Genomic DNA, 14,337 nt, shown 5'->3' with positions numbered 1-14,337 from the left:
TCTTACTATTCATCTGTTCACTGAAGTAGCACTTTTCATTTCCTTCAATAACTTTTCCTTTGCGTTCACAACTTTGCTAACTTGCACAAGACGCCTAGCTTTGGGCCTTTCTGACATGCCTTCCCTATTAAGCTTAATTATTTCTAGCTTTTGATTGAAAGTGAGAGACGTGCAACTCTTGCTTTTGCTTAAACATTTAGAGGCCATTGTAGTGTTATTAGTTAGTCTAAATTCAATATTCTGTCTCAGGGAATGGGGAGGCCAGAGGAGATAGAGAGAGACAGGATAATGGCTGGTTAGTGGAGCAGTCAGGACACATAATGTTAAGTTTGAAAAATCGTGAGAATTACCAAAATGTGACAGAGACATGAAGTGAACAAATGCTGTTAGAAAAATGGTGCCAATAGACTTGGTCGACATAGGATTGCCACAGACCTTCAATATGTAAAAAATGCCATATCTGCAAAGCACAATAAAACAAGGTACACTCGTTATAATTAATGTGAAGAATTAAGTATGGCACTATTAATGGAACTATTTTCCTGGATTAAACAAAGGGTTCTAGAAGGAAAGTTTTCTCTTTGCTTTTATATAATAATAGTTTTGGTTACTGTTATAAATTTTGGAAGCTTAGTAACATTGGGTTACTTATGGTGAAATATATTTAATATCTTCTGGATGTTGTAGGTATTGTTGATCCAGCAAGTTTTAAGTCAACATTTTTTTTATATCTGGAATCTCTCACTGTTCTTCAATTGCTCACATAGATGTAACAGCTATGATTAAAATATAAAGAGCTTGCTTTTTGTGTGTAGTTTGTGGAAGTACATTTGCTATCATTTTTGTCATTTCCTAAGTAATTTCGAAAGTTAAATTTCTCAAGCTTAAAACGGTCATATTTCACATAATCGATTGTAGAAAACAAGTATAACAAGAAGAGTATACTGTTTGTAACAAGAAGATTGATTACCATCTCCCATCTTTCTTCAGGGAACTCCTGCTTTGTTCTTAATTCAGTTAATTTTCAATAATAATCTATTGGAATGTGGTGTAGAAGATGAAAGGTAATTTTAAACAAACTATTTTGTTTATCTTGGAAAGTTTGTCATGTGATGAATGATATTCTTTTGACTTACACACTCTTAAATTTTTTAAAAATCAAAATAAGAGTTGGGATTCATTTTTTGTTTTTTTGTCAGTTATTTTTATAACCTTGCTGTAATGTAATTAATGTATTTTTGAAGAAAGTACAGTTAATGCATAGTTGAAAATTTTTTTCTCCAGGTTTTTTCTCAACCTGGAAACACTTGTAGGCTGTGTTCTTTCTGGTCCAACTTCACCACTAGCTTTCAGTGACTCTGTCTTAAATGTTATTAATCAAAATGCAAAGCAGTTGGAAAACAAGGAGCATCTTTGGAGAATGTGGAGTATTATAGTCACCCCATTAACTGAATTGATAAATCAGGTATGATATAAGTTAGCTGCATGTTTCCCCCAAATTTAATATCTTCCCTTTTTTTCTTCCTTGTTAGAGCACAGGGGTATATGAATAGAAGTTTGTATTTGAATGGAAGATATTGCATATTTTTTTCTGCAGGATTGGTTAATTTTCTACTCTTTAGATTAGTTGATTTCATCGTGTTACTGCCTTATTCAAGAAAATATAACTTAGTGGGGACTAAACAGTCCATTTTCTCCAGTAATTAGAAAGCCAGAAGGCTTACGTGATATATACAGATTCCCCTGTTTATATCTTGGATTCTTTCATTTGTACTATGGGGAATAATATGAGTATCTTGACTAGACTGTATATTCTTAGGATCTCATGGTCGATGGGATCCTATGTTGGTGATTACCTCAAAACCATATTGTAGTTCCTAAATCATTAATTGTTGAGAGTTGACTAACCCTTACGTTTAATTACTTTAAAAAGTGCCAATATTGGCAGGGTATGGAGCTCAAGTTCTGCCACTATTAATAGTTCATCAGCTGCTTTATTAGTCTTTAAATGGAATTATTCTTTGGGAAATAGTCTGTTATAACTCTCAAATGGAGTGAAGACTCCAAAGAATTTATTGTGTGGTTATACAGTAGCCCTTATTTTGGCTGCTCGAGCCAACACTCCATTAAACATGTTCTTCCTGAAGAAAAAAGTTTATGTTCCTAAATAGTTTCCCACTGTTTAAAGGATGCTAGAGGCCCTTTTTATAAGTCCTTGCTTGAATCTACCTTCTGTGTATAGTAAAAGATTTTGGAGTCACCTTTGGGATTCTTTTTTAGGACTTAAAACACAGTGTGTTGTTTCCCAGGGTTGCTTAAAAAATTACCATGAACTGATGGCTTAAATCAATAGGAATTTATTTTTTTATAGCTCTTGAGGCCAGAATTTCAAAATCAAGGTGTTGGCAGGTTTGGTTTCTTCTGGAGCTCTGAAGGAGAGTGTGTTCCATGCTTCTCTTAGCTTCTAGTAATTCTTGATGTTCCTTGGCTTGTGGATGCATCACTTCAGTCTCAGCCTCCATCTTCACATGGCATTCTTCAGAGTATCTTCTGTCTATTCAACTTCCCCGTTTGTTATAAGGATGCCAGTTATTGGATTAGGGCCCACCCTAAACCGGCATGACTTCATTATTGCATGATTACATCTGCAAAGACCCTATTTCCAAAGGTTACAGAGGTTACGAGTTCACCATCTGTTGAACATCTCAACATTGGAGACACAATTCTACTCACTACACATAGTAAGATGTTACTACTTCGGGCTAGAATTAGATGGTAATTTGTCTAACTTCTTCATTTTTCTTGTTTCAGACCAATGAAGTCAATCAAGGTGATGCCTTAGAACATAATTTTAGTGCCATCTATTGTGCACTGACTTTACCAATAAACCATATTTTTTCAGCACAGAAAATTCCAGCGGTAAGGCAAAGTTTTAGTTGATGAATTTGCATTTTTCTGAAAATATTATGTCACCCTTTATAATGAACCCCTACAGTAATTTTACCTAAAACAAGACTTTCTTATGACCTATAATCAGCTTAGGAGAAAGGAAAGTGGTGAAGGAAGAGAGAAGTTCCTCTGGACCTTTGATAATTGCTGGTATTGTGGCATTATTATATACAGTTCTTCAGTTAGAGCTCTGTGGAGGTGGGCAAGCTCACTACCCTCTACTAGTGTCCTCTTTGACACCTTAAATGTTACCATGTTTTTAAAATGTTAAAGATGTATTCTGTTAGGTGTTTTGATGTGTAGATGTGTTTTCTAAATTTCTTTTTTATTGCTACTAGGCTACCATGAAGACCTTACTTAAAACTTGGTCAGAATTATATAGAGCATTTGCTCGCTGTGCAGCTTTGGTGGCAACTGCAGAGGAGAATTTGTGCTGTGAGGAACTTTCTTCCAAGATAATGTCCAGTTTGGAAGATGAAGGCCTTTCAGTGAGTTTATCCTGATACTGACCTTTTTTGCATGTAAAGGATTCTTTTCAAGTAAACAGAGATAACATTTGTGAACTGTCATTTACTAATGCTTTTAGTTTATAAGTAATGAAGTTAGTGTATAAAACGAGTAACAGCTTTGCGAGACAGTTTTGTGTCTTTGGACTCTAAGGTCCATGTATCAGGACCATTTAACAGTGATGTACTTTTACTACTCTGTTGTGTGTCTGTGCCATTCTAGATGAACCATACAAGGACCTTACTGTCCTGGACCTTGCTTTATCATATCTGTTAGCTGTTTAAAGTCTACCCTCTAGAAGTTTGTAGATCTAAAAATGTAGGTTCCTATTCACTCCTTTCCCTTACTCTATAAAAAGAACAACTGCTGTCAGCAGTTTGGTATGTATCATTCTAGAATAGACCTCTTTCTACCCATAAGTTACATATCTATACTCACATATGTACATGAATACAGTGTTCTAGCCAGTTGAAATTTATTTATTACTCTGAAGAATGTTTTTTTCCATCTGAAAAGATAGATTTCTAGCTCTTAATAGTGGTTACCCCTGCGGAGAAGAGTAGAAGTATTTATAATATTCTCTTTTTAAAAATATTGACATAATTCTGATTATGGAATTTTGGTACTATAGTATTTGTCAGAGCGAATTTAAAAATGTAAATCAGATTAAAACACTTCTGTAGCTTTTTGTTGCATTTGGAATAAAAATCTGAACTGCTTACAACTGCCCTTGAAGCTTGTGCTTCCTTCTTCAAAGAATCTTATTTAATTAGTCTTGTTAATTTCTATCTGAGCATCTTGTTATCAAAATCGTTTGTGTACTTCATTCTGTAACTTCCCCCACACTCCATGAGGTTAGGGACTTTGTGTCTTGTTGATGTATATCCCTGGCTTTTATCTGGCCACCTAGACAGTGAATTTGTTGAAGGCTTTTATAATTGTTAGGGAGAAGCTTGACCCTCAGTTTTCACCTTTAAATTATTGTCTTGGGTAGGCTTACATCTTTGTTCTCTTCTGCAAGAAATGTAGAATCTATCAAGTTTTATAAAATACCCTGTTGGGATTTTGCTTGTCATTGGTTGGTTATATTGCATTTATAGATTAATTTGGAAAAGAATTTACATCTTTATAATGTTGAGTTTTTCTATTAAGGAATATTTATTTAATTCTAAACTTAACCAGGCTTGCTTGTTTTTTTGGAATTTTTTTTTTTAATAAATTTATTTATTTTTTATTTATTTGTTTTGGCTGAGTTGGGTCTTCGTTGCTGCGCGCTGGCTTTCTCTAGTTGAGGCGAGCGGGCGCTACTCTTCATTGCGGTGCTCGGGCTTCTCATTGCGGTGGCTTCTCTTGTTGCAGAACACAGGCTCTAGGCGCACGGGCTTCAGTAGTTGTGGCACGTGGGCTCAGTAGTTGTGGCTCTCAGGCTCTAGAATGCAGGCTCAGTAGTTGTGGCTCTCAGGCTCTAGAATGCAGGCTCAGTAGTTGTGGCGCACAGGCTTAGTTGCTCCACGGCATGTGGGATCTTCCCAGACCAGGGCTTGAACCCGTGTCCCCTGCATTGGCAGGTGGATTCTTAACCACTGCGCCACCAGGGAAGTCCCGATTTTTTGGAAGTTTTAAAGCTGTTTTTCAGCTGTTACGTATGGTCTCTTCGCTGCCCATATTTGGTTGCTGCTGGAGTATATGAGATCTGTTGGTAATGTGCATTTCCGTATGTTAAACCAAACTTGTGTCCTTGAGATACCCTTCTTGGTCACAGTGAAAATCTTTTAAAACATTGTAGATAAGTGTTTTAAAATTTTTTGCGTGTATCTTCATTAGTGAGATTGGAGTTCCTCATTGTCCAATTTTTGTATTTTGGGAATAACAGACATGTATGTGACTGATAACTCCTTGTCAAATATGTAACTAAGTAATTAGTTACAATTTTTAGGTTTCAGAAAATTTTTTATCACAGTTTTGAAGATACTGTTCATTTGTTCATTTCTGTAAAATTTTTCATTTTTACAAAATATGCATCTAAGATTATTCTTATTTTTGTTACTGCCACTGTTACAAATGCATTGTTTGATACTAATTTTTTTTTAATAATTTTTAAAACATTTATTTTGGCTGCACCAGGTCTTAGTTGTGGCATGCGGGAATCTTTTAGTTGCAGCATGGTATGCGGGCTTCTTAGTTGTGGCATGAGAACTCTTAGTTGCAGCATGCACATGGGATCTAGTTCCCCGACCAGGGATCAAAACCAGGCCCCCTGCATTGGGAGCCTGGAGTCTTACCCACTGGACTACAGGGAAGTCCCACTAATTTTTAATTTTTTTGTTATTAACCTCTTTTTTAGTTTGTAAAGTTTTGGGGTTTTCCTCTTGCCTTTAGAATTTAGACATTTCACCATGGTGTGTCTTGAGGCATCTTTTAAACTGTTTTAAGTACTTGGTAGACCCTTTCAATCTAAAGAGCTGTGCCTTCATCTCAGGAAGAGTGCTTAGATCTTCAGGTGTCATCTTCTGTGTCTATTACTTTTCTTTCTTTATATCTGTTTGTGTTTTGCTTTATTTTTGGTACTGCTTTCTGGGAGCTTGATACTTCTGTTTCCATTCTTTTTCTGTTTAAATGCTGAGGTGTTTTATAATAGTTTTATTTTTACATTTATGTTTTTAAGTGGATATGATTTCCTCTTTGAAGATAGTAGTTTTCTTCTGTTTCTTTTATTACCTCTTTCCTCATGGATTAGTTCTGTTGGTATTTAGCACACCTTCTTCATATATTTGTCAATAAAGGTTAATATTGAACAATATTGGTAGCTGGAATGTGTTTTCTAACCCAGGAGAGATCCCCTGTTTTTCTGACTTTGGTAGCCAACTGTAGTTACAAGCAAGCTTCGCCTTGTAATTGTGAGCAAGAAGGAAGCACTGGAGCTTTAACATCTTTTCTATGTGGGTGTGTAGGTCGTCATCTGTACTGAACCTTCCATGTGGTTTTCTTAGGTTAACTGGGGGCTCTCCCTTCCTCCTCTCGGTCCTTAAAGTGACTGGGGGAGGTTGTCTTTAGTGGCAGACATGTGAATTAGTCCAATTCAGACAATTAGTCCAATTAGGCAGTGAATTGGACAAGTGAAAGGTAATGGAGAATAAAAGAAGAGCAACTGTGTTACAGAACTTTAATTTCAGTAGTCTTTTAATTACCCATTTGATTTTTCTAATGACCATCATACCTTTTTCTCAGAACCCTCCCTGTGTCTTCTGTTACTCAGTTTCTTCTAGGAAAGCTCACTGTTTTTGAGGTGTTCTTTGACTCACAGTGCTGGGATTTCCTTTGTTCTATTTTCAGTCTCCCTTGTCCCCCTGTCTTTAAAAAAAAGTTTACAGAAAGATGTCTGATGCTTCTAAGGGTTTATTTTTATTTCATTTGGATTTGAAGAGGGAGGAGGAAAGGGTATCGGGGAGCTTCAGCAACATTTCACATTTTGTTTTGTTTCTGCTGGGTTTAGTGAACACTTCTGTAATTTTGAAGAGAAATTTGGTAAAGAATCTAATTTTGAACCTAGCTCTTCCATTCTCAATTTATTGGTTTATATGCTGAGTTTTGTGGGCATCTTAAAGCTGAATTATTTTCCATAAATATTGAGAAACAACAAAAAGGTATAGTACTTGGCACACAGCAGTTAACTGGGAAATATTCATAACCATATACTTACTGTACCTTAAATGGTATAAGCTATGACATGTGTGTTACTATATGTTATATGTGGGAGTTAAAGTCTTATATTTTTGTTCATGCTTACACTTTATATAAATCATGCCAGTAGTTAAAAGATTCTAATATAACACTTAATTATTCTTTCCTAGAATTTATTGTTCTTGGATAGGATCACTCATATTATTACTGTAATGGTTGATTGCATCGACTTTTCACCATATAATATTAAGTATCAGCCCAAAATTAAATGTAAGTATTTTATTTGCTTACCTAATATATCATAAACATGGCTCTCTGAACTGTTGTCAGGGCAAATCCCAATAGCTTTTCCCATCTCATTTTACCTACTTTTGATGCTGTGTAACCATGTTAGTTACTATGCTAGTAGCTCACATGCTTGCTCTCTTTCCTTCTCTGTGTGTGTGTCTCTCTCACCCTCCCCCCCAATCTAACTCCTTTTTATGATGCAGAAACATAAATATTGTCCTATTTAGAGATTGTCTAATAATACAGATGATTTTACTTACTCCATCTGGTACAAGGGATTATCTGGACAGAAAACTTTGACGTTTGTTAAAATGTTCTCATTTGGTAGCCTGATTTGAAATAATCATTGAGTTGACATTCAACTGCATAGAAAATCATGGCAGTGATTAATCAGTTATGGTTTTACAGGAAATTTAAAATGATGCTAAAAGTTTAACTCAATTTTTACTGTATAAAATTGGACAATTGAAATCATAACAAGTTGTCTTATTTTTATTAACTATGTTCCTTGGTTAATTCTAAATTATATTGTAATAAATACTGAGCTATTTTATTCTACTAAGTGGTTCTTTGAACTTATGTATTTCTACCAGTGATTATATATTTTCATACTGTATAGGAAAGAACCTTCCAGTAATGAAAAAGGTGGATGTTTAAAGGTTACCTTTCCTGTTTAAAGATTGGGCACATACTCGGTTTTCTTTTCTTTTGGGGTTTTTTTTTTTTTTTAAGGTTCATATCCTTTTTTTTTTTTTTTTTAATTTATTTTATTTGTTTATTTTTGGCTGCGTTGGGTCTTCATTGCTGCATGCGGGCTTTCTCTAGTTGCAGCGAGCAGGGGCTACTCTTTGCTGCAGTGTGCGGGTTTCTCATTGCGGTGGCTTCTCATTGCGGAGCATGGGCTCTAGGTGCGTGGGCTTCAGTAGTTGTGGCACGCGAGTTCAGTTGTTGTGGCTCGCGGGCTCTAGAGTGCAGGCTCAGTAGTTGTGGCGCACAGGCTTAGTTGCTCCATAGCATGTGGGATCTTCCTGGACCAGAGATCGAACCCATGTCCCCTGCGTTGGCAGGCAGATTCTTAACCACTGTGCCACCAGGGAAGTCCCTCAGTTTTCTTTTAATAAGATCTATCTTTGATGAATTAATGTAAAGATGACTAGAACATAAAATATTTTTAGGGTTTTTTGGGGGGAGTTTTTGGCTTTTTTGGGGGGTGTTTCAGTTTTAACTAAATAGTAATGTAGAGAAACATGTTATGTGACTGAAGTGTATTACAGGTCAGAGCATCCCAGCCTCGATGCCACAGAAATGGATGTGCTTGAATTGTTTTTTTTTAATCTCAGCCCCCTTTTGGGCTGAGCAACACTTATTCTGATTACCTCTTTGTCCGAAAAATAAAATTCTCTAAATATCTTAACTATAAAAAGGTTATATAACAAATGATATCAGAAATTATTTTGTAAGCCACCGAAGTTTGATAAGGCAAGACAATGAGCTCCAGGTTGACATAATTTTACCTATTTTGTTACTTCTGAAAAATTAGAATTAACTGAATATCCATTCTATCCATGATCTATAAACCCAGAATTAGAAGTCTTTTGCCTTCATTCCTTGTCTTGCAAGAGGTGTTCTTGCTGTTTAAATTTATGGAAACTAGGGGAGATTTCTAAAATCTGCCAGCAAAAGTTGAGGAGGAAAGGAAACAAAAATTAGAACTAGTTGAAAGAAAATTATTATTATTCATAAATATGCATAAGGATCACTTTGAGAGTTTTTGGATAACTTTTTATTTTGTAATTTGTTTTAGAGAAACATTGCAAAAATTATACACAGACACTAAACATTCTTTACTCAGATTCCTCAGTTATCAGTTGATTGCTTTTGTCTTATCATTTTCACCCCCCACTCCCCTTTATACTTTTTATTTTCTGGAACCATTTCAAAGTACTTGTAGACAAGTCTTTGATCTAGAACATTTCCCAAGTCTTGTCTTTCACAACCTTTAAAAGTGAAGAGTACAGGGCTTCCCTGGTGGTGCAGTGGTTAAGAATCCGCCTGCCAATGCAGGGGACACGGGTTCGAGCCCTGGTCTGGGAAGATCCCACATGCCACGGAGCAACTAAGCCCGTGCGCTACAACTACTGAGCCTGCGCTCCAGAGACCGTGCTCCACAACAAGAAAAGCCACTGCAATGAGAAGCCCGCGCGCCGCAACGGTGCTCACCACAACTAGAGAAAGCCTGTGTGCAGCAATGAAGACCCAAGGCAGCCAAAAATAAATTATTTTTTAAAAAATTAATAAATCTTTTTTTTTTAAAAAGCAAAGAATACAAATAAAGTTACTTTTTGAGAGTCTCTCAATTGGGCTCTGTCAATATTTCCTCAAGATTAGATTGAGATTTCATTTCTTCACCGGGATACTACAGAAGTATTTTTTTCAGTGCATTATGTCAACAGGAACACAAGTCAGTTTGTCCCATTACTAATGATGTTAACATTTACTATTTGGTTAAGATGGTATCTGCCAGGTTTTGCACTGTGAAGTTAATTAGTAAATACTTATAATTAATAAGTTAATGTTTTGTGGCAGGTACTTTGAGACCATGTAAATATCTTGTTAACCCAGCATCCTTTTACCCATGAGTTTTTCAGCCACTGATGCTTCTTGCTTAAAACACTATGATGTTTCCCAAAGTGGTAGTTCATATTGTTTCATTTAATTACGTTACATTACTTTGTACCAAGGAGTTTATCTCCTTTGCTTTAATTACATTAATTCTAAAAGCTGTCCCCATTTTAATTATTTATCTCATTATGTTCCCATAATAAACCATTCTACAATTATTTATCAGGCCACTAAGCACCAGACACTTATAGATGCAAGTGACATCCTAATGTAAGATATAGCTTCCTTTGTCCCCTATTTATTTTGTTTTTATCAGCATGGATTTCTGTTATTCAGTCGGCTATAATTTATTATTAAAATTTAATGTTTAATGTTCTTGTTGGCATCTATGACCTTTTCATATGTTTCTATTATTCTTTGAGAACTTTGACATAAGATGTTTATATTTTTCCCTGCCTCAGCCTGGAACCAGCCATATCTCCAAGGAATATGGTTCCTTTTAGCTGAGAATGGCATTTAGAAACCAAAATCTGTTCATTGCTATTAAGGTGTCAATGCTTCTGGATCTCTGAGTGGACAGAGGTGGGGAATACATTGGTGTGTTTGTGAACTGCACAGTTACCTGTTTCTCTAGATTTACTTTCAGTTATTTTCTCATATCATAAGGTTTATTCTAGTTTTGGATATCCCTTTTCTCTGTTTACCTGCCTCAGTATATATACTGTTTGATCAGTCTCTTGTATGTAACTGCTCCCCTGACTACGGGCTGTCTTCAGCCTCAACATTCTAGCCAAGAATTTCTGGGTGGCCTTTCCAATTTAAATTATTCATGTATGGGAAACTGATTCTAGGGAAGAAGGTTGACTTCCTTTCAGTAGCAACACTTGTTTTTCATTTCACCACATGATATTTTTAATTAATAAGCACTGAATTAGAGTTTTCTCTTAAATCTGAGATAGCTTAACCTTAAAAGAATGGATTCTTTGAGGGAAACAAAGGTAATTTTGGAATAGGTACGATTTTCTTGACAAGACATAATGGGTTTACCCCTGGAGAGAGATGGAGTCTAAGAAGGGTACAAAGGAAAGTTGGACAGATACATCTTTTTCTTTAAATCTAGGCTTTTTCCCTTGTATTATTTCTGAGGATTTGGATCTCTGACTTGTTCAGTATTAATTTGTGGGGTTTGGTGTACTATAGATGAGCCAGGAAGCAATGATTCTAAGGGAAATCTTGTTTCTTATTTTTAAAATGGACTTTAAACTTTTAATTTTGGAGCACAGCTTATATAATTCAGCGTTTTCTTACAAATTAGTTGTTGAAATTCTGAGACTATAAGATAAAAATTTTAATGCATTTAAAAATTCCTTAGAGAAAATAGAGTCATTTTTCTGGAGTTCTTATTCTAGCTCTGTCAAACAGTTTTCCCTTGTCTCTGATTCTCTTTTAGAGACAGTGTTGTAGTGATGTTTATCCACTAATGGTATTTCATTTTAAGATTTGTGGGTATCACTCTACAGAAACACATGTATTAGATGTAGATGTCATGTATATGTGAGACATAAATTGTAAAGATGAACAGTGACACTTTTCAACACACTTGAGTTTTTAATAAGTTTAATTTTATCCTAGCACCACAGAGACCTTCGGATTGGTCCAAAAAGAAGAAGGAGCCCTTGGGGAAATTGGCTTCTTTATTTAAACTTATCGTGAGAGTGATCTATCCTTTCCACACTCTGAGCCTCAAGGAAGTACATTCTGATACTCTCCTCGCTATTGGCAACTCAATCACCAGCATTCTTTCCAATGTACTTGGACATATTTCTTTGCCTTCTATGATCCGAAAAATGTTTGCAACTTTAACAAGACCTCTGGCATTATTTTACAAAAACTCAAAGTAAGTATTTTGGCTTAATAACTTTGAATTAAACATATATAACTAGATTTGGGTAGCAAACGTTTATTGTTTTCATATCAGCTTTGCTGTTAAAGATCTTAATCTTTAAAGTTTAGTGGAAAGGGTAATATATGAAACTATGCTTTTGTTAAAAAGATAGTTCAAGTAATAAGTATGAGGTAGAAATTGGAAGTCACTTTATTTTTCATGATTAATCCAACCCTCTTTTTACTTTAGTGCATGTCTTTTCAGAACTGTTAATACAAAAAGCATACCTCTTAAATGTATGATACATATGACTTGACACACTACTTTGCAGTTAAGTATTATATATGGTATGCACTTAGTATATTGGATGCATCTTGCATCATACACCTAAGAATCTCATTGTTTTTAATGTCTGCGTAGGGTTTCATGGAACTTTACCCAATTTCCTGCTGGTGGACATATGTTTTCTAGTCTTTTTCCTTATAACTAACAGTATCACATTTGAACATATGTGTACATAAATCATTTGCCACTAAATAGCAGAACAGGGCCCTAAAATTGAAATGGTTGGTTCAAAGGGTATATGCATTTAAATTTCTGAATTACCCTCCAAAAGTTTGTATTAATTTACATTACCTTTTACATTTGAACCAAAGAAAGCGGTGCCTAAAAAACAACATGAAAAAATCCCAAGTAACTTGAAAGAAGCATTTTGGAAGAATTCATTAATGTTCTTTATAGCAAGCTTGTGTGGTTCAGTTATAATATAGCCTGTCTTTCATAAATTCACAGAGAAAGCTTTAGGAACAGATTTTATAAAATACAAAATAGAACTCCAAATTCATTAAGTTTTTGCAAATCTTTTTTAGTCCTTAAGCTTCATCAAAAATAATAATGCTTTTTTAAAAGCATGGAAACAAGTGACTAGTATTAATACTTTGAGGTCTATTCCAGATGTTTTTCTTTAACTCCTATTTTAAAGACAGGTTTGTTTCATGTTTAAATGTTTGCAGTTTGACAATTTTAGTTAGGTCTTGGGGCACCTTTGTATATCACTACATGTGTCTCATTTTTTTGTGCTGCGTTACGATATTTCTAGGTTTAATGTTCTAAAATATAAATGGTACTCTGTGTTTTTCTTCATAGGTTTGATGAAGTTCCTAAAGTGTATAGTTGTATGAACAACAAGGTAAAAATAGACATTGTCCATAAAATACACTTACATGAATAAAAATTTCAGGATTTAAATAATTGTCTTCCTTAAATATAATTTTGCTGATTTTTTTTTAAAGGGTTATTATTACACCTTAATTTCAATGAACTTTTAGTAACAAGACGTGGATATAATCAAAGGATAGTTTTTTAAAGAAAGATTTAATATTGCTTTAAATTCATATAACTCATCTCCTGTCTCATCCCTTTATACGTGAAGGTAATTGGTTCCACGGTTTTATAGGTAAAACTTCTGTAGGCAACTATTAATCTCTTATAATTTACGTGAAAACATAATTTTTTCTGTTAATGGAGAATAAGCTTGAATTGAAGCCGTTGTATCGATAAAGTAAGTTCTTGCCGGCCTATAAAGAGTGTTACATATTGAAGGTGATGGGCGCTCTTAAAAAAAAAATTGAAATAATAGCATGTTCTGTGAGTTTAATTTAGTATGCTTTGTACTTTTTATTTTTTCTGTTTGGAAAGTAACATTTCTAAGTGTTACCCTAATAAACTTTTTCTTTTTCCTAGTTAGAAAAGCTACTAGGAGAAATTATTGCTTGTCTACACGTCAGCTACACTGGGACTTACGACAGTGAACTTCTTGAACAGATCTCACCATTATTATGCATAGTATTTTCACACAAGAATAAACAGATTAGAAAACAAAGTGCTCAGTTCTGGAATGCCACATTTGCTAAAGTGACGATGTTGATTTATCCTGAGGAGTTAAAGTATGCTAACAACAAAACTCTTTTATACAGTTACTCTGTTCTGATTGTGTATTGACATTTTGGTTTTAACGTAAAATTTCCTTATGAGGAATCATTGCAGAGGATTTCTTAGTTGAAATATTATTATTTGGAGTACATGGTGATTATTAAAATTATTTGACCCTTTGCTTTGGTCCTTAGAGTAACCTTAGTTTTAGGAACATAAAAATCAATTTCAGATTATCCTTAACAAAAGAAATTTCCAGCAAAAGGCAGGAAATTGATGGCTGTTAAATGTAAGTGATGTGTACTTAATGTAACAGTCTACTTTTGCTCAAAATTTTCTATGATTAAAATTTGGAAAATTGGAAAACTTTTTAAAGAATAAAATTCAGAAACTGAAGAGTTTAGTGAAAAATTCAGATATTGTCTGTAATTTCTCCCAGTTTTATGTATGTGGAGTAAGAAACAGTCTTTAAG

At 34.7% G+C, this 14,337-nt stretch overlaps 1 protein-coding gene across 6 annotated transcripts in view; it reads left to right on the top strand.

Moving 5' to 3' along the window:
* The window catches only part of RIF1 (replication timing regulatory factor 1), a 49,673-nt gene that overhangs the window by 21,253 nt on the left and 14,083 nt on the right, over positions 1–14,337 (top strand). For all 6 annotated transcript variants that reach the window (XM_068545126.1, XM_068545127.1, XM_068545122.1 and 3 more), the window contains exons 17-24: positions 991–1,064; positions 1,285–1,465; positions 2,812–2,919; positions 3,288–3,437; positions 7,308–7,407; positions 11,680–11,944; positions 13,079–13,121; positions 13,676–13,878. In XM_068545126.1, the coding sequence (XP_068401227.1) occupies positions 991–1,064; positions 1,285–1,465; positions 2,812–2,919; positions 3,288–3,437; positions 7,308–7,407; positions 11,680–11,944; positions 13,079–13,121; positions 13,676–13,878 (1,124 nt within the window). The remainder of the gene's footprint in view (positions 1–990; positions 1,065–1,284; positions 1,466–2,811; positions 2,920–3,287; positions 3,438–7,307; positions 7,408–11,679; positions 11,945–13,078; positions 13,122–13,675; positions 13,879–14,337) is intronic.

The sequence above is a fragment of the Eschrichtius robustus genome, chromosome 5 (assembly GCF_028021215.1).
Source record: "Eschrichtius robustus isolate mEscRob2 chromosome 5, mEscRob2.pri, whole genome shotgun sequence".
In the NCBI taxonomy this organism is placed as follows: domain Eukaryota; kingdom Metazoa; phylum Chordata; class Mammalia; order Artiodactyla; family Eschrichtiidae; genus Eschrichtius; species Eschrichtius robustus.
Note: the sequence above shows the minus strand (reverse complement) of the source record. Positions and strands in the feature narration are given on the sequence as shown.